This window comes from Leuresthes tenuis, unplaced genomic scaffold (assembly GCF_036924035.1).
Source record: "Leuresthes tenuis unplaced genomic scaffold, fLeuTen1.0.hap1 SCAF_8, whole genome shotgun sequence".
NCBI classification, from domain to species: domain Eukaryota; kingdom Metazoa; phylum Chordata; class Actinopteri; order Atheriniformes; family Atherinopsidae; genus Leuresthes; species Leuresthes tenuis.
Window position 1 is genome coordinate 15,618,940 of NW_027325362.1, and position 23,310 is coordinate 15,642,249.

General features: G+C 40.4%; 3 protein-coding genes across 9 annotated transcripts in view; 1 reads left to right on the forward strand and 2 right to left on the reverse strand.

Annotated features, from left to right (window-relative positions):
• The window catches only part of mapk8a (mitogen-activated protein kinase 8a), a 13,863-nt gene extending 11,633 nt beyond the window's left edge, over positions 1-2,230 (forward strand). For 3 of the 4 annotated variants that reach the window (XM_072391048.1, XM_072391049.1, XM_072391050.1), the window contains exon 12: positions 294-2,230. In XM_072391048.1, the coding sequence (XP_072247149.1) occupies positions 294-478 (185 nt within the window). In that variant the 3' untranslated portion in view covers positions 479-2,230. Of the gene's footprint in view, positions 1-288 lie in introns of all 4 variants that reach the window. The other variant, XM_072391051.1, reaches the window with a different exon arrangement.
• On the reverse strand, positions 1,781-16,426 carry arhgap22a (Rho GTPase activating protein 22a). 4 transcript variants are annotated; one of them, XM_072391046.1, is made up of 11 exons: positions 13,164-13,336; positions 9,924-10,018; positions 8,520-8,716; positions 7,766-7,853; positions 5,241-5,369; positions 4,910-5,120; positions 4,678-4,810; positions 4,514-4,587; positions 4,013-4,134; positions 2,903-3,896; positions 1,781-2,815 (listed from the first exon to the last, which is right to left on the reverse strand). In XM_072391046.1, exons 3-11 carry the CDS (start codon positions 8,700-8,702, stop codon positions 2,596-2,598), a joined length of 2,154 nt encoding a protein of 717 aa, XP_072247147.1. In that variant the 5' UTR covers positions 8,703-8,716; positions 9,924-10,018; positions 13,164-13,336; the 3' UTR covers positions 1,781-2,595. The 4 variants fall into 4 exon arrangements, with proteins under 4 accessions (XP_072247147.1, XP_072247145.1, XP_072247146.1 ...); XM_072391044.1 differs by lacking the exons at positions 9,924-10,018; positions 13,164-13,336 and adding an exon at positions 16,233-16,426; XM_072391045.1 differs by lacking the exon at positions 9,924-10,018 and having other exon boundaries at positions 12,707-13,336.
• Positions 16,427-16,958: 532 nt separating this feature from the next.
• On the reverse strand, positions 16,959-23,100 carry LOC140313091 (uncharacterized). Its single transcript, XM_072391054.1, has 10 exons — positions 22,820-23,100; positions 22,191-22,326; positions 21,045-21,155; positions 20,827-20,959; positions 19,864-20,042; positions 19,657-19,730; positions 19,353-19,515; positions 19,184-19,266; positions 18,596-18,786; positions 16,959-18,328 (listed from the first exon to the last, which is right to left on the reverse strand). The coding sequence occupies exons 1-10, from the start codon at positions 22,938-22,940 to the stop codon at positions 17,849-17,851; spliced, it is 1,671 nt and encodes a 556-aa protein (XP_072247155.1). The 5' UTR covers positions 22,941-23,100; the 3' UTR covers positions 16,959-17,848.
• Positions 23,101-23,310: the final 210 nt, after the last annotated feature.

Consider the following 23,310-nt stretch of genomic DNA (forward strand, 5'->3'; position numbering starts at 1 on the left):
GCTAGATAAGGTCATGAAAATAATGGTGAATTCTTTTTCTAACAAAGTTTTGAAATACATTTTTCAGGACTGCCATATTAAGAGTGAAGTTTAAATATTTAATAAACGAAGATGTAATATTTCTGGAATAACAAAATATTTAGCTAAGTAAGCTACAAAGCCAAGATGAGATGTGTAAAGATATATATATGTGTGTGTATACATTTACCTGTAAAATCTGAAATCATCAGAAAATGCCAGTATTCTGTGTATTTCAATAAAACCTATGCGCTGACGTGTTTTTCGCAGCACAGGTGCAGCAGTGATCGACAGCCCTCATCAGCCCACATCCTCCTCTTCCTCCTCCTCTTCAGCCAACGATGTTTCATCCATGTCTACGGAGCCCACTGATCCCAGCAGTGACCCCGCTATGGCCTCTGAAACAGACAGCAGTTTGGACAGCCACACCTCTCTGGGCGCGCTGGCCTGCTGCAGATAACGTACTTCTAGATCCGAAAACCCCCCCCCAAACTTTTCCTCGTCGGTTCACGTGATGGGAGAGGAGTGAGGCAAAAGGAACACATGTTAGTTTGTAGAGCTGCGCTTTTACTGTACAGTTTGTTTTTATGTCCTCCTCTTCCTATAATGCTGTAAATTATTGTGGTTTGAAATTGTATCATGATTACTGTATTTTTGCTGCAAAGAATCAGAGTATGTTTTGATGTGAAACTGTGATGTATGTACTGAAAGAAAGGGATGTGAGTGTACTATACACACTGCTGTTTTTGGCTGTTGCTACAAAGTCAAATGAGACTGTTAGCACTGCAAGATCATGTTGAGTATATTTTTTTCGATTGCTTTTTCATGCACAGCTGTATTAGACATTTGAAGGACTCCGCACCAGTTCTGTCTAACATTAGACTATAGCGCATGTCATCTTGAACCATAATACAAATGGATGAATTTTTTTTTAGCAATCTTTGCAGTTCTCTTGTAGAAAGCAGCCCAAGTTGAATATATTTCTTTTCCACTTATGACTGATTGTGTGTATCTTAACAAGCATTCTAATGGTCTGTTGTTCTGACAGAAGTGTGTTTTTACCATAACTGACTGTATTTCAATTTGTTTATTGACTTAGACATACTTTGTAGGTGACAGTCCGTTGGATGAGCAAGAACATGGTGAATGTAAGTGAAAAGAAATCTTGGAATAGAAAGAAACTTTTTTTTTTTAGTACTGTAAAGGCCAATGTGAATGCTATAATTGTGGACTGTCACCAGAGACTAAGTCTAATTTAGTCACTTTATCTTTTTGACATGTTCTGTCAGACATATTCACAGATGTCTGACATTAATCATTTTTGATTTAAGTGCCCTTACTCAGTTCTGTGATTTTTTAAAAAAAATTTTTTTCAGTCCTCTCCATGGCAGACGCCCCTCTCTGTGATGCGTCTTTCTTAGTTCTACCTCACACATGCACACACTCAAACCCACATTCTTAGAGATATGCTATCACAACACAGAAATTGATTTTTTTTTTTTTTTTGGTTTCGTTATTTATTTCAAGCTAGGAGGCATCTATTGTATGTAATGTACATCTCTCATTCAAAGGTACTATTTATATGCATTTTATTTCTTTCTTTGTGTAGAATAATTCATGGATAGGTATAGGTAAGTGGTCAATCTGTACATTTTACCGTAGATGTTTCTGTGTTTTCTGAGAATCAGGAAACAAGTATTTGCCACCTGCCACGGTAACCTTTGGATGTATTTGATGACTCAAAAACTGTCCTTTTGCCCTCTTCATGGCTGGGCACTCTTGGTAGTAACCCTTTAGAATAAAATCCCAGAATGCACTTTGGGGGATTGTGACACATGTACTGACCCTTTCTTTGCCACAATTCAAATGACTGTTGTGATTTTCTTTTCAGTGGTTATCCCTTTCTCTATCTCCTAAACAAGTAGAATTGATAGAATAGACTTACACAGGGTTTTTTTTCTTAATATTCGTGCAGGTACATTTCAAAGAAAGCCATCCAGCACCACTGGGATGATGCTGCTGTCTTTTGAGGGTCTGGCCAAACACTGTTAGCAAAGAGTTAAAATTGTGTTAGGAATTCTGGGAAGGCCAGATGTGTGAATTTTAGCTTTCAGTTCTGAAATTGCCTCGCTAACAAGACCATTTATTCAATATACATTAGAAATGGAACTGTCTACCTTCAACTCCAGTAAATAAATGAGTTGAATTTTAATGTCTCACTTTGTTCTTTCTTTTACAATCAAGATTAAGAGTACTCATTATGTGAATGGGTTTCTACAACATGTCATATATATAAGGCTTTTACTGGTCTTTAAGGGAGGAATTTAGGAAGTAAATTGGATCTATGGTGTATGTTAGTACAAAATTTTATGGAATGACAGAGTGAGAGGTTCTTGGTCCAGAGGAGTTTTTGTTTGGCACTGGCACTGGTCAGTGTAGGCACAAGACAGATGAAGAAAAGAGGGCAAGATGGCAATTAGCACTGCATTAGAGGTATTTAGTCTTAAGCTTTGGGGCTGGTTGTTCCTTGCAGTGGCTAAGCTCCTCCAGTACCAGGTGAAGGCAAGTTGGTCTGGTCTAGTTGGTCCGTGTTGCTCCTGTAGTCAGATCTCCAAGTGTCTTGAAGAATTCCTCCATCTCTTGCTGGAGGAGAATGTTTCGATTTTCGGCATCTTGATGCGCCCGCTCTGAATTCCTGAGTCGGATCTCCAGCATGTGAAACTTCTTCTTCTCCTGGTCCAGCTCCTCTTCAAGGCGGTTTACCTGGGACTGGTATTTGGAACAGGACTCCTCCAGCCTCAAAGAAGAGAAGAAAATGTTATAGTTTACACTGAATTCTGATTTTAATTGGTTTTATAAGAAAGAACAACTGACTCCGTCTTACTTGCGAATGCAGGTTTCATAGCCCATCTTCTGTTTTTTTAGCTCCTGCTTGAGCTGAGTCAGCATGCTTGCAAAATCTTCATTTGTTCCGGCTGTATCCTCCTCGTTGCCACTTGCACTGTGATCCATTGTATTTGTACTGTCCTTCAACTCCGTAGGTCTCTTTTGAACATGTTCTAGTTTGATTGCCGAATCACTTCCTTCAGGCTCTGACAATGAAATTTCAAATGACGTCCACATGGATGAGTTGTCAGCAGGCAGGCTTAAGCTGGAAGGGGCAACATTGTCATAGGCAGACAGTCTGTGGGAGTGGTGTAGGACTCTGTTAGACAGTGATGTTCGAGAAGACTCTTCATCAGAGTCTCTCAGTGAGTCTCTAAGTGAATGAGCGGTTTCTTTAAGGGAGAGGGTTGAATCCTTAAGAGACAAAGTTGAGTCTTTCGCTCTTTCCCCAGATGAGGTGGTGCGCCTGTGAGCTCGGAGGGATGACAGGCCATTTATCAGCCAGCTGTTCCCACCAGCTGCTGACACATCCCCTGCCGAGCCCCCTATTTTCCCCCTTGGCCCCCCAGAGGCAGTACTGCCCTTGAAGGAGCACCTCCATGAGGGTAGGGCTTTAGGCTGTTTGCTGGGGCTAACAGCTACCTCACTTCCTCCTTCAGTTTTACTATCTGCTTTTCCATCCACTCTCTCATCTGTCTTGCTCTTACCTTTCCCTTCAATCTGACCATCATCGTCTTTCTCCACTGGAACAGGGCTTGATGTGGTCGGTTTACTGTCTGTAGAAGGGGTGGAAGGTTGGGGAGGTTCGATAGGAGTTTTGGAGGTTATGCCTGAGGAAAGTGGAGGGTCAGTGTCTTCCTGCGAAAACCATTCTACTTTGCACCGTTGCATCTCCTGTCGAGGTGCATCGTCTGTTCTGGGCTCCTTACGTGGATAAAGTCTCAAATGTTCACTGATTAGCACCGTCATAAGATGCTGAACCTGCGAACTTCCTGTTGATTATGACACACACACAATGAAGCTGCTTGAGTACTCTTTTGCATTGATTGAAATGTAACTTTTATGGTGCAAATTTGCTTCAAACTGACTTGTTGACATGATCTCTTACCCTCCATCATTGTAACAGGATCCTCCACTCTGGGCCGAAGGATGTTGGGTCCAAACACAGTGGCTAGATTCTGAACACTCATCTTATTGTCATTTGAGTGTGACTGAACCTCATCAAGAAACCTAAAGAGGAAATCATTTTTAGGTATGCAAAATATTTTTAGGCATACAATGTTGACTGCTCCATCTTAAAGTGATAGAAACCAATTTTACCTTTTCCTTCAAACATATTCAAATGATTGAAAAGAAGCACTGAGTCACAATTGGTGCTGAAGTGTGTGGGCTCAACTTGTGATATTTATATACACGCAGAAGGCAGAGAGAGCCTGCAGTTATGCAGTCAGTGATGTCACTTCCTCTGATGTCAAGAATGTGGGTGTAATGAATGTTATTTCTATATTTTTACAGGCTGAAAAATCTTCAGTCATGGACAATGAAACCCATCAGTCACACAAGACTGTTGCCGGTTCATACAACACACAACAAGAAATAGTTTACTTACTTGCAGATGTATTCAAGGAGTTTGTAGTTGACCTGAGGAAGGGATTTCACCTGTTTGCTTAGTTCTACGATGGCCTGATTGAAAATAATGAACAAAAAAAGCTATAGTTATTGCAAAAACAAGAGTTTGAAAAATATCAAAGTCTGAAGCACACACAAAATTACCATTTCTTTATCCTTGGTTAGAAGCTGAGCACAAGAGAGAAACTGTGTGTATTTGGAGAAAGGTATTATAGGCTCTGGCAGCTCTCGTATGTACAGCTTTAGCAGTGATGCCACTGTGTGGACATCAGTGGAACTGTAAGAGAAAGGGAGTCCAACATATCAGAATAATATCCCAATCAGATAACGGCTTTGCATGCTGAAGAACATAGAGTACCCCCTGCTGCTGCCTCACCTGTCAAACGTTGGCTTCTCGCCACGGTCAAAGGCATCCTGCAGCTCTCGGACACTATTTGTCTGCCCGGGGGCCCTGAAAAGGCCCTCCTCTTTGAGTCCATGTTCTCGTATGAAGCCCGCACATTGTTCCACCAGGACAGGCACTTTTCGCCGAGAGCCAGACTGGGCCTCATATGACATAGTTTCCTCTAGGTGCTGTCCAAAAACACCTGCAGCCACACAAAACAGAGGATGTCAGGCCATTGTATCCAGGTCTATTAAATCCACTCTGTAAATCATGCAGATATTGTGCGTACGTGTGCTTGTGTGCATGTGTAAGAGAGTCACACCTCCACCAAGTGGCGCCCATATAGCTCTACGTATGGCTCTGACCCATTCTTCCATGTCACTTTGTGAGTTGGCCATCAGCAGAAATGATTCATGGCTTATACCGCTTCGATCCCTTTCTCCAGCCCCTCCTGAAAACACAGCCATACCTCATTAGTCTCTGGATCAATATGGCAAACACCAACACATTTCAAAACCACTAAAACATGTGGAGATTCCACACCGGGTCATCTCTTTTGCAAATGATTTTTCAGAAGTAATGTTAGAATTGCTGTATCATTTCTAAGCGAGCAAACTCTGCCTACTAGATATATCAGTATATTTTCAATAACCTTATCAACCCAAGCACCCCTGTGAAGTACAAAGAGATAGTCATGCAGCTCTGCCTTTCCTTCGCCTTTCACTCAGCTTGATACCACCCTGTTTGACATTTAGGTTTGACATTTGGCTTATTTCACCAGAGCTTTGATTGTCCTGTGTCAAAATTTGTCCCTTCAAGAGACTTTGTGGACATCTTTTTTAAGTACTATCGAATTCTAGGTTTAGAGGACACAAAATCCTCATCAGCTACAGAGCCTCCATTTGTTACATAGCACTGCACTGTGGTGCATAGTGTGTTGTGAGTGAAAGAACCCAGAAAGAGAAAGATTCCCAGGGGACAGCAGCAACTGCACCATACCTCTCACTCAGCTGCTTTTCTTTCTCTGTCCAGGTCCTTGTCCACTGTTTATCTCTATCTTGTTATTTCACCAACAAATTTTGTTTCTCCACGTGAAACTTGATTAAATTTCACACATTAAAAGAGGAGAGTGTTTTTGCTTGTTAACCCAGTTTTTCCTAGCTGTTTTTCAAGGCAGATTCTGTATTTATTTATTTTTTTAAATTTCAGTTTCTTTCCAGAAATATACATACTCAAGATGATTAATGAAACCGAGCATTTGATTTTTTTTTTGTATGATGATCAAAGTTGATTTTAGTGTTACTCTAAAATTAATTAAGATTGAAGTTTTGAAACATAAAAAACTGTATGTCTGCATGAGAACATAGCAGACTTATTTTGTGTACAATGTGTCTGTGAAATCCAGGCTTTTTCTGCAGGTGATAGGTTTATGCATGTTTGAATGCTTTCTTTCTTTCTTTCTGCCCCTCTGATATATTTGCTGTTCATATTGTTAACTGTTCTGCCTATAATATGGTTAACAGCAGAAATGAATTATGTTGTTATTGAGTTCTTAGACTGTGGCAATCATCCTTTCTGCTGTTTTGCATATTCCATGTATGTGTTCTGGCGTGCAGCTGTGTGTGGCTATTGATTTACTTAACATTCATCACTTTTGTTCAGGAACAGCAATTGCTACAAGGATATCACCAGCTGTCTCAGTAGTGTGATTTAATTTATAAGCAACACTGACACATACAGTACAGTTCTGGTCAAAAATTCACAAACCAAGTTAGAAAAAAGATTGGGACACTGTAAAATGGAAATAAAACAGAATGCAATTATTTACAAATGTCACAATCCAACCATGATACAACACAGAAAAGCTATCAATTTTTAAAAGTGAAAAATGTGTGTACTAAAAAGAGCACCTTAGCACAAAAAAATCATGGAGGCCGCATCCTGCACACTAAACAGAAGTGGGACCATCTGGCTTGTTTTCAGTGCTATACCTATGCCTGTGTAACTGGCAACATGAACATCTGGAAAGGCACAAACAATGCTGAAAGGTATACACAGGTTTTCGATCAACACATACTCCCATCCAGATTACATCTTTTTCAGGAAAGACCTTGCATATTTCAGCACGACAATGCTAAACTGCATACTGCATCTATTACACTAGCATGGCTTTACAGTAGAAGTGTCCAGGTGCAGGAGCGGCCTGCCTGCCTTTCACCAACTGAAACTATCTGGCACATCATCAGACACAAAAATGCAACAAATCAGATCCAGGACTGCAGAGCTGCTAGAATCTTACGTCACACAAGAAAGGCACAACAGTCCTTTCCAAAATGCGTAGCAACTAGTCTTCCCAGCCCCAAGTATATATGCTGTTGTAAAATAAAAGGGGATGCTACACAGTGGCAAACATGGACTTGTCTCAACAGATTTGAGAAATCTTGACATGATTGCCCTCAAACTCAAGATGAGCTAATATTTTTCATGAAATATTAAAATGTCTCACTTTGTCTCACTCAATTTGCTACATTTTCTATGCTCTACTGTGAATAGAATTATGGTTGATAACATATTCAAATCATTGCATTTTGTTTTCAGTTCCCAAATTTTCGGAATTAAGGTTTTACATACATTTATATGGAGCATGATTATTATGGCCATAGTGGGCTTTTCAAACTGTAGCATGAGCTAGTGAAGTCACTTCATGTTGATTCACAGAAGCCATCAGTTACAGATGTATGGGGTAAAATAATTTAGCTCAAGAAAAAAAAACTAAACAGAAAATGCAGCATCACTATAACAAGGATTGCTTCCTTGCACAACAGATCTGCCACTATGCCAACTCACCTGGAACAATTTCAAAAAGGTGGCGCCCAGGCTCATCTTGATTGGCAGGCACCTCATTGACCTGGCTACCCTGAAGATGAATGCAACCCTGTAGAGAGAAAAGACAAGGAAGGCATGAGATACACCATCAGGGAAGCAGTGGGTCTGGACCTGGACTTGCCTAACATTACAGAGTTGTAAGCACACTGGACTCCGGGCAACTGTCCAACAGAGCGAGGTAATGATGATGTAGGGAGAGATGACTCAGTGAAATATCTCCTCATCTACTTATCCCTCTGGTGGTTCCGGTTATACTTGCATTTGTGATCCCGCCAGCAAAGAAAGGGTCTAAAGTCAACTACTAAGTGCTTATAGCAGAATTGAAGGGCGGCTAGTTTTCACATTATCAGTGTGTGTGTCAAGGTAATAACAAAACACAATGACTTTAATGGAGAGTGAGGGGGTGTGTCCATCAAGCACTGTAGGAATGATGTATGAGTGAGTAACTTTGAGAAGAAAAAGGTAATACAGAAAAGTGCTCCATTTGACAAAAATGAAATTTGCTCTTAACAATAGAAAATAAAAACTGTATATTCAAAGTTGGAGAATGCCCAATATTATAGACTGACAGACTCTGTTAAAACACAAATCAGATGAATATACAAAGCTTGAATATGTATCAGCCTTTGAGCAAGAATTAATCTAAGAATCAAACAGTGCAGCCTCACGATTTATGACATCAGTTTGGTTCTACATGTGTGCAATATTGACACACCTGTGCCTTGCTCTCATCTTGGTCCTTGTAGAAGTACAGAGCTTCAGTCCTCAGGACGAACCAACGTAGCTGCCAGTTTTTCATGATACTCCGCTGCCTCTTCAGCCAGCCTGCCTTCAGCGCTTTCTCCTGCTCCAGAGGAGAGCAGGGCCGGGAAAGCCGAGACAACTCTCCCAGCACCATGCTCTTGGATCGTGCTGCGTGGATACATTAAGATAAAGTGAGGTGGTTTTAGTCTTGTTTTAAAGGTTAACTGGGAGATTAACCGTTATGGTTATTTGTGTAGCTAAACTCTCAGGACTGACCATACATCCAGATATTCAGATTCCCACTCATGCGAGTCCGACTAGCAAGGCTTTTTCTTTTTTGTCTCAATTATTATAAGAGCAAATGCTATTTCCCCACAGCAGAGAGAACAGCTTTGCTTTAGATCAGGCTATGCTTTACTTGCTACAGGGTGATTACAAGTATGGATTATATATCAGCATTTGTATACCAATGGTATCGAGCAAAAACAGTGACAGTGGAATGATCTCTAGGGAGTCAAGGAGAGAGATAAACAGAGGGCGGGGGGAAGAGAAGAGAGCGGAATCAATGGCGTCTTATTTTTCTGTTAATTGCATCCTGCATTCTGCTGAAGTCAGCAGAGAAACTATCTGTAAGAGCCTGGTCTGAAATCTCTCTTACCATTTCTCTCTCCTGCTTCCCCTATCTCTCCCTCACTCTTGCTTATCAGCTCTCTGTCTGTACTCCTCATTTTATTCTTCGCTTTCTGGATGTCCTTCCTCTGCAGAGTCATGATTGCCAAGAATGGGGAAGACAAGAACGCACATGGGGCAGTTATTAACAAAACAGCAGAAGCAAGTAGTGCATATTCTATATTTAAAGCAGACATGGTCACATCTTGTACATCTTTATTGAAGAAACAGGAAATATCAAGGAGGAACTCATTTATAAGCTACTTTCAGCAAAGGGCTAATATAATCAAATCATTATTGTCTGAGTAACCAATGTTGCTCAAAATAAATCACCAATTCGTGTTAATAAGCATCTATATTTAACCAGCATACCCAAGTTTATGTTTTATAAAATGGCCGGTAATAATCAGAGATGGAGGAAGTCTTCAGGTTAGGATTAGGGTTAAAAGTACTGCAGAACTGAAAAACACCCAACAGATGGATTGCATTAAGCCGAAATGCTGTTTCGATTTAAAGCTGAGCTGAGACTACAACATTCATAGGTTAATTCATGAATTTTCACAGTGTAGCTCTCAAGCCTGTGGCAGCCCTATAATTTAATGCAGCATGCACAAGTATAGTTCAACAGTTCAAATTGTTCCAAGTCAGGACACAATCAGGCATTAATTTTCTCTGTAGGACAATGTCAACAAACATCCCACCTTACCTGATCAACTACAAATCAGAAAGGAAGATTTCAGGAAAAATTGGCTGACTCTGACTTTGGTTGTACCCCTAGGAACAGATCAAGTTGTCTGTTATCTGCAAACAAGTGAATTCTGTCCTCTAAGAATGTAATATAAGACATAATCACGTGACTGATAAATACTGTGATGAGTTTATGGATAAAGAGCACAAAATGTATGGGTAAACCTTAATTCAAAAATGTATTGAAACGTTTATTTAGTACACCAAAGATGCAAGTGCTTGTTGTGCATGGAAATGGCCCCAGTCTGCATTATATCATATCAAAATTAGGTTGATTATTTATAAAACATTGCTGTGACATTTTGCTTTTAGGTTTGGGAGCGGAGGAGCTGATAAAAGCTGTTCTTTTGGGGGATTGAATCGCCAGATCACGTTGACGGTCTGTCCTGAGGTGCATCGTCATTCTTGCATGGTTTGTCACCCAAATAGTGCAACTGAAAAAAGAGGATTCTCAACATTCACAAAATAGCCAAGACGGCCAAGAAATTAAGTAGTGAAAGTCCATACGCATTAACTTAAGCAGCTCTTTGGTACTTATGATTTTTTACATTTTTTTCTGTATATTCAACTATTCAACTAATTTATATCTTAATGTTCTATTTTATGTGTTTACTTATCTATTTCTTGCATACTTTCACAAATCATTAGATATCTCCCTGTACTTCAAGTTTGTCTTATCTAATTATATAGCACTTTTCTAGTCTGTTGACCACTCAAAGCGCTTTTACACTACAACCCACATTCACACACACAGACAAAGATACACATGCACACTCATACAGCACTTCTTAGTCTGTACAGCTATAGTCTGTGAAATGCTGTTTCACTCTATCGCACACATTCATACACTGATGGATGCATCAGAGGCAACATGGAGTTTAATGTCTTGCCTGGGGACAGTTCAACAAGTGGCCCATAATGATGACTTCATGTAGTTTCTTCATATGTTTTTTCTTTGTAAAGCAATAGATGAACCATTTTTCCTAAAATTAATTTCCAAAATAAACTCAAATCTCAGATCAAATGGAGCATTAAATATGTTTTTTTGCTGGTTGAATTATTGCATTATTGAATTATCATAAGATGATTCTGTCCTGCAACATAACATTTTGATTGTATTTTTTAATTCCAGTAGATTTTCATTTTTTATCAGATCACTATGCCATTTTCATAATGACTTAATGATCTGATAAATTGTGACAAATTAACTGTCTTTTATCAACATAGAAATTTGACAACAAAAAATTTTATAATTAATTGGTTAACTAGTGCAGTATCTGCTTTTTTTTTTTTACAATTTGGACTGTATCTCATTGATGAAATCATAAGGAGGAATGATATGGCCTATTCCTGTTGATTTCCTATGAATTGCATCATAAAAGTATCTATATCTTTCCAACTCTCTTATTGACTCAAATGCTGTCATTTTGATAATTATTCAACTGTCAAGATAACCGAGAAGCCTAAAACACATCTTTGTCAAATATCTTTACACCCTTGGGATTCAGGCCTGATATCTAATCTTCTAGGGCGGATCCAGCTCAGGGATGCTGTTTGAATTTGCCCTAAATGGTGTTGCGTAAAAGGGTCAGAGGAGAGCAGAGCTGGGAATCTAATCAAAGGAGAATACCATTACAGCAAATGAGAGATGGCAAGTCTGCAAGATGTGGCAAGAAAACTGAAGTGGCTACTGCGCTCTCCATCTGAAGGAGAAAATAGAGGCACTGCTTTTTCCCATCATCTTTTTATGGTCTTAATTTTAAGGCTGTCCTAAAACAAGTCAACTGACAAAGCATCCTCCCTGGCTAGCGACGAACAAATATTAGACCTCCTGAAGGGAGCACGCACCAATGTTTTTTTCTGTTATGTTCCTTTCACTCAGTATGAAATTGATAAGAAATCCTTTGTTTTGTTTGCAGTGAGGTTGAAATCACTTGAGATAAGGTAAAGAGTACAATCCAGTACAAGTGAAACAGCATGTACCAGGTTTCCAGCAGCCACCTGCTGTGAGGAGCACAGTAAGTATTCATACCCTGCATCATAATGACCTCAGTGGCAGGAGCTGTTCCTCTGATTAATAGCTTCCACATTCATCTTCACAAAGTCATGTGAGAGATACGTATATGCAGAGTCCCAACTTCAGTGGATTTGACCCTCCAATAGCAGAACTATGTTTGACAGTCAGCTGCTGTGATTAACAGGCGTGGAGAGTCTTGTGTTCCTTCCATCTAGAGCCAGTCAGCTGCCAAAAACCACAACCAAATAGCTGGGGTAAACCTTGAGCAAACACCAGATGCAAAGCATTGTTGGAGGCAGAATTGTCTTTCCAGCAGCCATGTTTACTACAAGTCATCTCCAGCAGAATTAAATCTGCTAAGAATGAAGGTAATCACTTGAGGGGGACATAGCGGATTACATCACCCTATAGTAGAGCCTGTTAACCCTCACTGAGCTTTGGGCACAACAGCTGAAGGCTCAACATTACAGACTATGCAAGAAAATTCAATGAATTTTGACACTACTGTGCAGATTTCAATCCAGCATGACACTATTATCCACTTTATCAGTGAGCACAGACAGCTAACAGTACCGGTGATACTACAAAGACAGCAGGAGGGAGGGAGCTCTGCAGAGACAGTCAGGGTAAGAAAGAATAAAAGAGGAGAGAAGGGATGACAGAAAAGAGAAATTAAACATACAGTAGAGGAGGGATGGAGAAAAGGGAGGAGGGACTGTGCTTACCACGGCGTGCCTGTTTTATCTTGGGGCTCAGCATGGTTACCGTTGCTGTGCTGCTCCCTCTCACAGAGACATGACTGCATCCCTCGGTTCACACACTATTTCTCTCTCACACACACACACACACAGTCAGCGCCTCTCGCTGTTGCCTCGCCCTGTTACTCTTCATCCTCTCCCAGCATCTCTCTCCCTAATCACAATCTTGCACTTGGACTCTGATTTCATACTCACATGTATACACACACACACACACACACACACACACATGTACTTAAGACAAGTACTTAAGCATGCACTCTCCTCTTCCTCCCCTCTTCCCTTTCATCTGACTCCCTGTCTCTGTCCCACCGGCCCGGCATGCTGTTGTTCTCTCATACCTAAAGCCCTGCCCACTCCCTCTCCGGCTTGCTCTATCTGTCTCTCTGCCTTCTGCTCCACACTCCCAGTATCAGTTTCTCACCTTCTATAAATATGTCTGGCTGTTTGTCCTCTGCCTTGTCACCCATTTCTTTATATCTTGTAGTCTTCACAATCCTGTCCAGCTGCTCACGGAGATTTGATTATGGTCACATCTGTACCTGAAGTAAAACCTCAGATCAATATGTTTGAATCAATGGATGATGCTAAATGTTTGAAGCAGAGCAAGCGGATGTAGCATTGCACTGCCTGTCTCTACCGCTACATGCAAAGGTCAATGTAAAATACACATTTTGTTAATAGAAATGAAGATAAAGTTTCTTCTGCTTAATAACTATTTTCTTAAATAAATGGTATGAAAGCATTTGTAAATGTTGCAAATGCAAATGACACAGTGGCCCAAAAGAGGGAAAACACCCTCATCTGCTTTGTAGGTGTAATTTTGCTCTATTATTAGATTGTCGGTCATTTCCTCAGAGGCTTTGGATATGGATATTGGATATGCCAGCAAATTTTAGACCTTACAAATGATGAATGGTGGAAACTTATATCTTGCTTTTTTTTTTTTTTTTACTTGGGCTAAATTCTATCTAAGTTCTCTGTGTCTCATTCACCATTGACACATATTCATACAGTGTATCATATTCTACTGCATGTTCTTGCAGTTCTTGCTAACTGCTAAAAAAAAAGTGTAAGCTGACTCTATCTGATTGTGTGTAAACAAAAAAGAGAAGAGAGGGTTGAATACCAAATGTGCATAAGCTTTGAGCTCTCAGTGTCAGTTGGGGTTGCCATGGTGATGTTAAGTGCATCATTCAATCTTTCTCTTTCAAATTGATTAAAATTTTGTTTCAAACGAGCGTAACTGAAGGAAAAGTCATAGCTCCAATTGACATGGTTTAGCAACTGTGAGCACTGTAAGTCTTTCCCACAGACACTGGTGTCATATTTGTGTTTCTAGTGTACAAAAAGTGGACACACTGACTAGTCAAAAACATAGTCACATCTGGGTCTAGTTGGTAGTATTCCTGTCATTGGGATGCTTTTAGCTCTAAAGGCGTAATTCTGTCGGCTTAAAGAGTCCCATTGTGGAGCAAAAGAGCATTTTTCTTCTTGTGAAATCTTTAGACATTAGACAGCGTTGTTTCCCTCACTGTTTTGAGTGTCAGTAACAGTCTTGCTCTGAGCATTCCGTGTGTTCCTTTTGAATGGGAACCTTTTCAGTCATTTCAGGAACCACTCCAGTGTATGACTGAGAAAAGTCAAGAGCACGCGTTGCAACATCGCGTCTGTCTTCTTGGCATGTGAGCCGCAAGCCACCACAGACGTTGTAGGACAAATAGCGAGCTGAAATTTGCAGACGTTTTTTTTTTTAAATTAACATTTGCCGGGGTTGTGCTTAAAAGCAATCCAAAAACATATCAACGAAACAGAAAGTATAACAAAACATCTCAGAAAACACTACATTTCCAAATAGAGAACAACAACGCAGAAAACACTTGATGCTGTTCCGTGAAATGCAGTGTTTAAAAAACTGAAAATTTGTTGTGTGAATTATCGTCGTGTTTTGTTTAATTTCCTAATTAGCTTAGGTTGTTGTGCCACCCTATCTCCACTTTTATGTTCTTGATGAATCGACAATCAATAACTTTGCTGAGCTTGATACATTTTTGCCAAAACACTCAAAAAACCCATCTTCTCCCCTCCGCAAAGCAGCTCAATGATAATCTGAAAATAAAGTCGACTGAGACCTGTCAGGCGTTTTCTTTTCAACTACATCGCCAGTAGTATAGTAAAGGTAAAGGAAAATCTCTCATATTACTGCAAAGATCCTGGAGGGGAGGTTTCACTGACACAGGAGTGGTGGTGCATCATTCCACTGTGTAGCACTGATACACAAACAGTGTCTTTATAGAGAAGTCAACAGAGAGAAACCGTAACCTGCCACATCATCACAAAGTGAACGATATATGCAGCAACATCTGGATAAAAGACAATTGTTTTGCGCTGTGCCCTGAGTCCCAATTTGGAAAAACAAGTCAATGTCGGTAATAGTGCTTTGGGAATGAATTGAACCGCATTTGTTGAAGCCTTGTCAATAATAAAACATGGGGTTGCAAATCAGTGTCAGAGACAAATGGGAGAGATGTTCCCATTAAATATCTGCAAATCCTGGATGCAAATGGTGTTGGTCAGGATACAAAAACTAAGAAGACATTTCTACAACAGAATAATGATTCAAGACAGATCTCAAAGCCCACAATCAGGAGAGACAGCTGACGCCTTGAGACGGACTCTCCCAGTCCCCTGACTTGAATATTATTGAGAATGTGTGGGCTGATCTTAATAAGCAGTCTGTGCAAGCAAACAATGAGCGTGAAATTTAAGAAGTGACCTGCAAAAAAAAAAAATGTGGGTGTAAATTCATGAACAGACAATGGAGGGACTCTCCTCTGGCAAAAGAAAACATGTCAAATGTGATATAGATATAGACTAGAGGAGGGTTAGTTAGTGTTCACTAGTTGGGTCTCAAACTTTTGCACATGCCAAATATAGTGTTTTTTCGTTCCTATTTTTTCAAGGCAATGAAATAAATAAGTAACAGAATATTTAAACTTGAGGAAAAGCCTGTTTTTTTTTATTTGCCACCCAAACTTTTGTATACAACTGTACAATTCATTGCAGATGTTCGGCAGAGTTGTTAACTTTGGGTGGTCATGTGCAACGCTCAGTCTTCTGACTCATTCAGGCTAAGCTTTTCAGTCTTGAGGGTTAATACCACACTTCTTTGTCCCTATGTAATCTGTGTGGTCAAAGCCACAACACTCAAGGGTGTGATGTTCTTGTTCCTACTCAGTATAGTTGTGTTGTAGTGGATGTGATAAACCCAATAAATGCTGTTCAAGAGGTCGGGTGGCAGAGAACAGCTCGGAAAAACAGAGATCTGACTGAGGTTTCTAAACTTGTATAACAATCAAGACCACTGCTTTGTCAGTTTAATTGTTATACTTTTGTATTGTCTGATGTGACAAAGAATTAAAAAAATTAAATAAAATCACCTTGCTCGATACAATGATCATATCTGGCTAACAAACTACATTTCTAGGCTTACCTGCCAGTTGCTCTGGTTTGTGATAGATCTGAGGAGTCCTAGATGGCTTCATGACTCTGAAACCGTCTGTACCATGTATCCTTCTCCACTGGGACCATTTCTGGAGCTACAGCACACACACATTCAGGGCAAAAACAATGATGACTGAAATCTCTGTCCTCCACTTAATACAGTCCCCAAGAAACAAATCAAATGACAATCAGGGAGCACTATAGTGGCCATTATTAACACAAATGATACGCCACTGAGGAATGCTGAAGTGAACAGACACTGAGAGAAGAAGGGACGTACAGACAGTCATGCGAGTATTACTTGCCGTGTCATCTTGGTTGGGCTGACCAGACAACTCTCAGCCTGGAGCCAGAGTGTGCTGCTGAAGAGAGCATCACATAGCCCCAAAAAGCAGCTCTGATCAAAGTTACCGCTTTACAAAGAAACAAAACCCAGCAGTGTGATGCTCTCCTACTGTCCTGCTCTGTTGATTCTTCAATCTACCTCTTACTCAGGAAATGAGTTGTCTGGATGGAGAAGTGAAAATTGCTGACTTCTGGGTAAAATGTGGGTTTCTCCTTTGGATGTTTTTACAGTACATGTCTTTTGCTCACGGCAGAGCTGCATCCAAGGCTTTGGCTGTTTATGTAAATTAAGAGTGTGGGTCACACGCTTTGAGTCTGAAAGTCATGAACAGGAAGTAACAGGAAGTATTTTTAAAAAAAATGACCCATGTGTGTTTTTATTTTATTTTAACCATATCTTCTTACAACGTAAAAATACATCATGGCACAAATGAGGCGTCATCTCAGAAACAAAAATGCAAGTATACACAAATAAAAACACATTATTACACAAAATATCTGAAAACATTGACGAGTCACAGAGGAATACAGTAAAAGCACTCTATTTCACAGTCCTACTTGTGCTCGACTTAATCACTTCATGTGCACGAGAGGCAGTACAGTAGACAGTGAATTATATGCCATGGCAGAACCACTCACAGAGTCCAGACACACCAACCTCTGAGGGGGTGTGGAGAACATCATCTATAATCTAGAGATATGGTCCTGTGGGACACGTAGGAAATGAGTGTGTGTAATTGAAGACATGAAAAGAGCATGTCCCATTAGTGAGAGCAGAGGAAGTGTAATGGCTTAAATGATTTGGAACAGGTTGGTAGGGTAATGACATTAAGTTAGGAACAAAGACATTTAGTGCATCTGCTATTAACCATTATCACTAGCTTGGATTTTTATCTTCTGAATGCTTTACACTACGGCAAACTTTCTTTTAGAGCAGTAACAACAGCGGCATTAAAAATCGTACTAATGCAGATTATAAAAACAGCTGTAAATGAGGGCTTTAAAACCATTAGTAGCAGTTCTCCTGCTAGCAACTTTGCAGACAAATTTACTGGCGATTCTCCTCTATAACCAACTCCATACCAAAATATGATAATAGGATATAATAAATTATTACATTCAAGTACACAATATTAATGGCATTAGAGGGTTAGTGCATAAAGGAAGACACGATCACGAAATTGGTTGAACATCAAAACGGTAAATGAGCAACAAGGGAACAGTTTTCAAGACAGTTGTCTGAGGGACAAGCTGGCAGTCTTAAATGTCTATGGCAGTTTTGTCCTCTCTGGTTTGCCTGCTGCTCCTCCCCTCCAGCAGAAACGACAGCACCACAACCCAACGCTGTCCTAGTGACCTCTGTTGCGCTGAGCTCTCACACTGTCTGAAGTAAGTGGTTGTTCCTGTGGCGACAGCATCAAACTGCTCAATGAGAAGCCACACCTCCCAAAAGAGCGTCAGTGCATTCATAATCATCATGACCACGACCCAGAACTCCTCCCCTAACAGTGTGAGCCACAGCGACAAGCTGTGACTGCCCGCAGGCATCATGCTGGACAGGTAACTTATCGCCATAGCAACAAAAAGAAGGTGGGCCGTCGCCATGGAGAGGATGAAGATGAGGAAGAGGCGATGGTTTCCCCGGCCAATGCAGCGGTTGAGGAAAAGACAGTGATGGTCGTAGTCTTTAATGCACACTTCGCACAGCTTGCAGTGTTTTGTGTAGTCAGGTTGAAACAGCTATGGGGAAAATAAAGACAGGGTGGGGGGGAGGAGAGTGACTTACCAGAGACAAAGCTGCAGTGACTTCTGGTCTTATGATGGGTTTTTCAAGAACTTTGCGGGGTCGTGATGTTAAGGCACATACATATAGTAGAAAGGCTGTGTGAACATGTTTACATTCTAGACTGAAAAACTAATAACTAAATAGATAACTTGCGATGCACAAAAGGAAGATATGTGGGTGTGTACTGATTCCTGGAACCATGACCAGAGGGGAGGTCTTACCTCACAGTATGGACAGAACCTATGGGGACTCTGGTTATTCTCCACCAGGTCAGCGATACAGGAGAACCGAGGGTCTGCATCTGCCCTGTCCAGTTCTCCAGGGTCCTGAGTCAGAACCTTACAGAGCAGAGCAAGGAGCATAGAGAAGTGGACCAATGACACCTGAGCCAAAGCACTAGTTGGCCACACACATTCACAAGGTTAAGGATGAAACCATATCATTTCATAAACACAGTATTGTAGATAACATTTGCTTTACTGTGAACCTCGCCCTATGACGGTGCTGCATTGAAAACATACAGAATTCTTTGGTGGGAATCACTGCATGGGCTCAGTAATACTTCTGAAAACAAATGACAGTGATCACGATTCACGGTTGTATCTGCAAATGCAATTTGCAAACCAAATAAAGAAACACACAGTGACAATTACTGCAAATGTGAGAGAATCAGCTATTTTAGCAACCAGAACAAAGTGTTGTCCAGATTTCTATGAGGGCAAAAAATAAACAAACAAACAAACAAAAGAACAGATAATCAAGATATATTCATGGACAAGAAACTTAAGTGTCATCTCTGTTAAGGATATTGGGGATCATTTTTCCATAGAAGCAGAGCAGGGAATGAAATAAACCAGCAATGAGAGTTCCCACGTATACTGGATTAGGTAACCTAGAAGAAAGGCACATGCTATTTAGCTAAGAAATTATGATAACTCACAGAGAGACATTTCCCATGTTAGTGAATCTTTGTCAAACCTTTGGTATGTGGTCATGCGGTGGTACTGTGTAAAAATACTTCTGGCCAGCCAAGGGAAGAGCAAAGAGCAGGCGAGCCCCCCATAGCCTCCCAACATGGCTGCTATCAGCAGGATGGCACCTCCACTCAAAGATGGAAAAAATAATGTCCAGTAGTATAACACTGGTGAGAGTTAACACAAACATATTGAGTAACAAATAATCACAAACACAATGGACTTTTCATGTTACAGTTCTATTATGATCATCACCTCTCCTAGTTGTTCATTGCTGAATGAATAATGAAAACTACTGTAATATCTACCATGAGACTCGCTGGGCTTGTGGTGTTTTGGCTCATAAATGTACCGACTCAGTAGTTTGGTGAGTTGCTGATGTCTAGAGAAAAACACAAGTGTTAATCAGCATCACACTCCCAAGAGAGACATCTAATACGGAGAAGCAAATACACAGGCACCAAAGGGATGTCACTAAGCAGTGTTCAGTTTTCCTGATATTCCTGGAGAGTCACCTGAATGTTTTCCCCTGTTTGCTGAGATCCAGTGGCGTGAGGCCACTGTAGTTCTTTTGATGGAGCATTCTGCACCCAGTCCTCTGCAGCAGTGTCCAGCACACCTCCACTACACCCCTCTCTGCTGCAACATGAAGCGCGGTCGCCCCCTCCTGGTCAACCGCCTCAACAGCACACCTCTGTTGATTGAACAGTGGAGTGAGGTATGCAGCTGCTTAAAGACCTCACATATCTTGTCGAAGCTACACTTTGCCCTGCTTCATAAATTTGTTATAAAGAGATTTTATGGGTGCTTTTATGTGGATGGATTAATCCTTCTGGATTACACTGTTTATGTGAACCACAGATAAATTTACATAATTTTTTTAACGTACCTGAAAACATTTGAGCAAATCCACAGGCTACTAGCATACATCAAAATGTATAAGTTAACTTAAGATTTTTTGTTGAATAATTGTATAAATTGTACATTGGAACCACTAATTAATTTCTAAAAAGGAGCAATAAACAACAAAGACTCTTAAAAGAACATATTTGACCCATTTCTGTATCTTTTGCTATTCAAATTATTATGAAAAAACCGTCAGAAAACAACTATTCTCTTTAAAATCCAGCAGATAAGTAACATTAATATTCCCACGGTTAACATTCGGTATTTACTTTTAGTTCTGGTTTAGGAGGCTTTTGAATATCTTGGTCTTTATAGAGAGTAAGGAATCATTGTCATGTATAGTAAAAAAAAAAAGAGCCTATGAGCAAAAAGTGACAAAAAGTTGAGCAAAGTCTCAGTACATTTGTGATTGTTGATGCTCACCGTGGCAGTATTAAATGACCCCTTTATGTCATGTTTATTTGACTCAGTGTTACAATCCAACTATTTCAACAGAGCTTAAAACTTCACAGTGCTGCCTTTATGTGATTCACTAAGCTAACCATAAGAAGAAAGCAAAGACTACATCGTACCTGATCTCTGAGCAAATATCGAACCATCTCTATGTTGCCTGTGGATGCAGCCAGGTGAAGGGGTGTCACCTGGTACATGTCTGTGTCCGAGAACCTAAACATTCCTGTTTCCCACAGATAGTGCACTGCAACACTTGAAAAGATGACCAACAGTTAGCACATGCAAGAAAAAGACAAAAAGCAAAAGCAACTTTTGCTGTGCCGTTTCCTCCACTTACATGTTGCCTCCAGTAACTGCATGATGCAGGGATGTTTTTCCCTGCAAGTCTATGAGGCGCAAATCAGCTCCATATTGCATCATTTTATGGATGATGTAGATGTTCCCTTGCCTGATGGAAGTACAAAAACAAATAGGATACATTATCAATAATCCTCTATGGCATGGTACTGCCAGCTGCATGGTCAGACAGCAAACGATATTCTTTGTAATTACACTGTTCACAGGACATGTTGCTGTCCAGTAAAATGAAGAATAGAAGTGGGCTTAACATTTGACACGAGGGTGGGGCAGTTCTTTTAGGAATCAAAGCTGCATGGGACAAAGTGCCAGCAACTGGCAAGATTAAGATACATTTTAAATCAAGATAACATCCCAATTAAAAATATACGAATGAATATTTAAAGAAATATATTTGACTTTTTCAAAATACAAATTTGAATTAATTTAGATGTTAAAAACAGCCTTTTTTTTTTTTTTTAGCCTCAGAGCAACATTATGCAGTTTGACCACTTAGGCCAGTCATGCTATTGCAGTGCTTCACCCATCATAATCCCTGATGTGCACCTGGATGCCACAGCCCACCTGAGGGCGATACAATGTATCAAGATAACAATAGTACCCCAAAAAGGAAATGCGAGAAGCGCAATGTTCATCTCTGTTTCCATAAGGAACTGCTTCCTGAAGTTCATCACTGATTCGTTGTCAATGTTGGACATATTCAGTCACACAGAAACACAGATCATTCAAAAACACTAATCTATGCATCTACAAACACACCCTTCCTTGGTTGTGAGAATAAATAAAAATTAAATAAATGAAAATTTATTTGATGTTTGTTAAAATAAGAATGGAAATTTTATTCAGTTTCTTGTTTTGTCCTAAAACTGCAACAAGAGCAATAACAGAAAACCATAACATTTTGGCACCCTTGTTGTGCATTGTTGCCTTAAGGTACTGAACCAATTTCTGGCATGTGGTTGCATTATCAGGGACCCCAAAGCTCAGAAAAAGTATGGTGCGACCTTGAGTTGGATTAAGCGGGCATAGAAAATGGATGGATAGATCAATGGAAAATAAAACATCATAGAAGCTGGGTGTCACCTCGATAACTTAGGTATGATCTAAATATGTAGCTTCTGCTCACCTGCAGGCGAAATGAAAGGCTGTCTGACCTGCATCACATGTGAGGTTAGGATCTGCTCCAGTGCTGAGGAAGAAGTCTACCAGGGCACGGTTACCATGAAGGGCAGCATAATGAAGTGGGGTGAAGCCACCCCAACCTGAATAGACAAATAAAAGTATGAACATCATTGTCAGGTTTGGAAGATGCTGATCCTTAAACTCACGTGTAGGTTCAGCGACTAATGATCCAGACACATAAAGCGTGGTCTGTAAGCCTGTTAGTAATTAAAACCCTCCTCCAACTCAGTGGCTTTGTAATGTGTTGTCACAGGATCTGACCATCTGTCCATCACTGGACAGACTACCTCATGGAGGATTGACAGCAGGGTTAGATTTCCGGATGGCAACGGTACAGTTATAGCTGTCCACTGCTGTAACAGCTCCACATTTTACTGTAGGCATTCCACACATATGTCGTGGACCTAAAAAGTTTGCCATCATAAGCAGAAATGAGGAAATACCATCAGAGAGGTTAAACACTGCTAACAGGAAAACAGAACGAAGTTGTGACTTTTGGTTTCAAAAGTATGCCAAATTCAAAATATGCAAAGTAGAATAAAAATGTTTACACTATATCTTATTCTACCTTACCTTTATGTTTCAGGACTGATCGGTCATTTTGGACGAAGTCTATACACTGTTCAATATTTCCTCTCTGTATACAGTCAAATATGTCTTCACCACTGACGGAGCACACAGGCATCGGATGCATTGTGATGTGTGCAGAGAGACTACCCTCTAGTATCTTCACTGCAGGACACGCAAAAATCAGCTCCCGATTCGAGGCATTTCTACATCTTCAATAAAACTGATAAGGGAGATCATCTGTCGCTGCGGAGTCGGAGATCTTTCATTGTGCTAAACTGATTGAAGTAGACCCCGCCCTGGATGTCTCACTGGTTGGAGTGGGTCACATGACTTCAGACGTAATGACGTTTTCAAAGCACGCTTTGCTTTAAAAACGTTGACGTTTGCCGACTTCGGCTAGTTAGAAGTGTGTACCTTATGCAGGCGTGCTGGAACCAGACTTAAAACTTGTGTTTATCGCGCTGCATATGAAGACGTCTTAATAAAAAAGCATT

What these genes read in the sequence shown, in the direction of transcription:
- arhgap22a (XM_072391044.1), bottom strand. Translation starts at nt 16,284, where the DNA reads ATGAAGCCATCTAGGACTCCTCAGATCTATCACAAACCAGAGCAACTG. An exon ending in ATGGGCGCCACTTGGTGGAG is followed by an intron (nt 5,121 to 5,240) that starts GTGTGACTCTCT and finishes GTGTGGCTGCAG; the next exon opens with GTGTTTTTGGACAGCACCTA. An exon ending in GAGAAGCCAACGTTTGACAG is followed by an intron (nt 4,811 to 4,909) that starts GTGAGGCAGCAG and finishes TTTCTCTTACAG; the next exon opens with TTCCACTGATGTCCACACAG.
- LOC140313091 (XM_072391054.1), bottom strand. Translation starts at nt 22,940, where the DNA reads ATGCATCCGATGCCTGTGTGCTCCGTCAGTGGTGAAGACATATTTGAC. An exon ending in ATCAGTCCTGAAACATAAAG is followed by an intron (nt 22,327 to 22,819) that starts GTAAGGTAGAAT and finishes TTGTCTATTCAG; the next exon opens with GTTGGGGTGGCTTCACCCCA. An exon ending in AAACAGGGGAAAACATTCAG is followed by an intron (nt 19,731 to 19,863) that starts GTGACTCTCCAG and finishes GTTTTTCTCTAG; the next exon opens with ACATCAGCAACTCACCAAAC.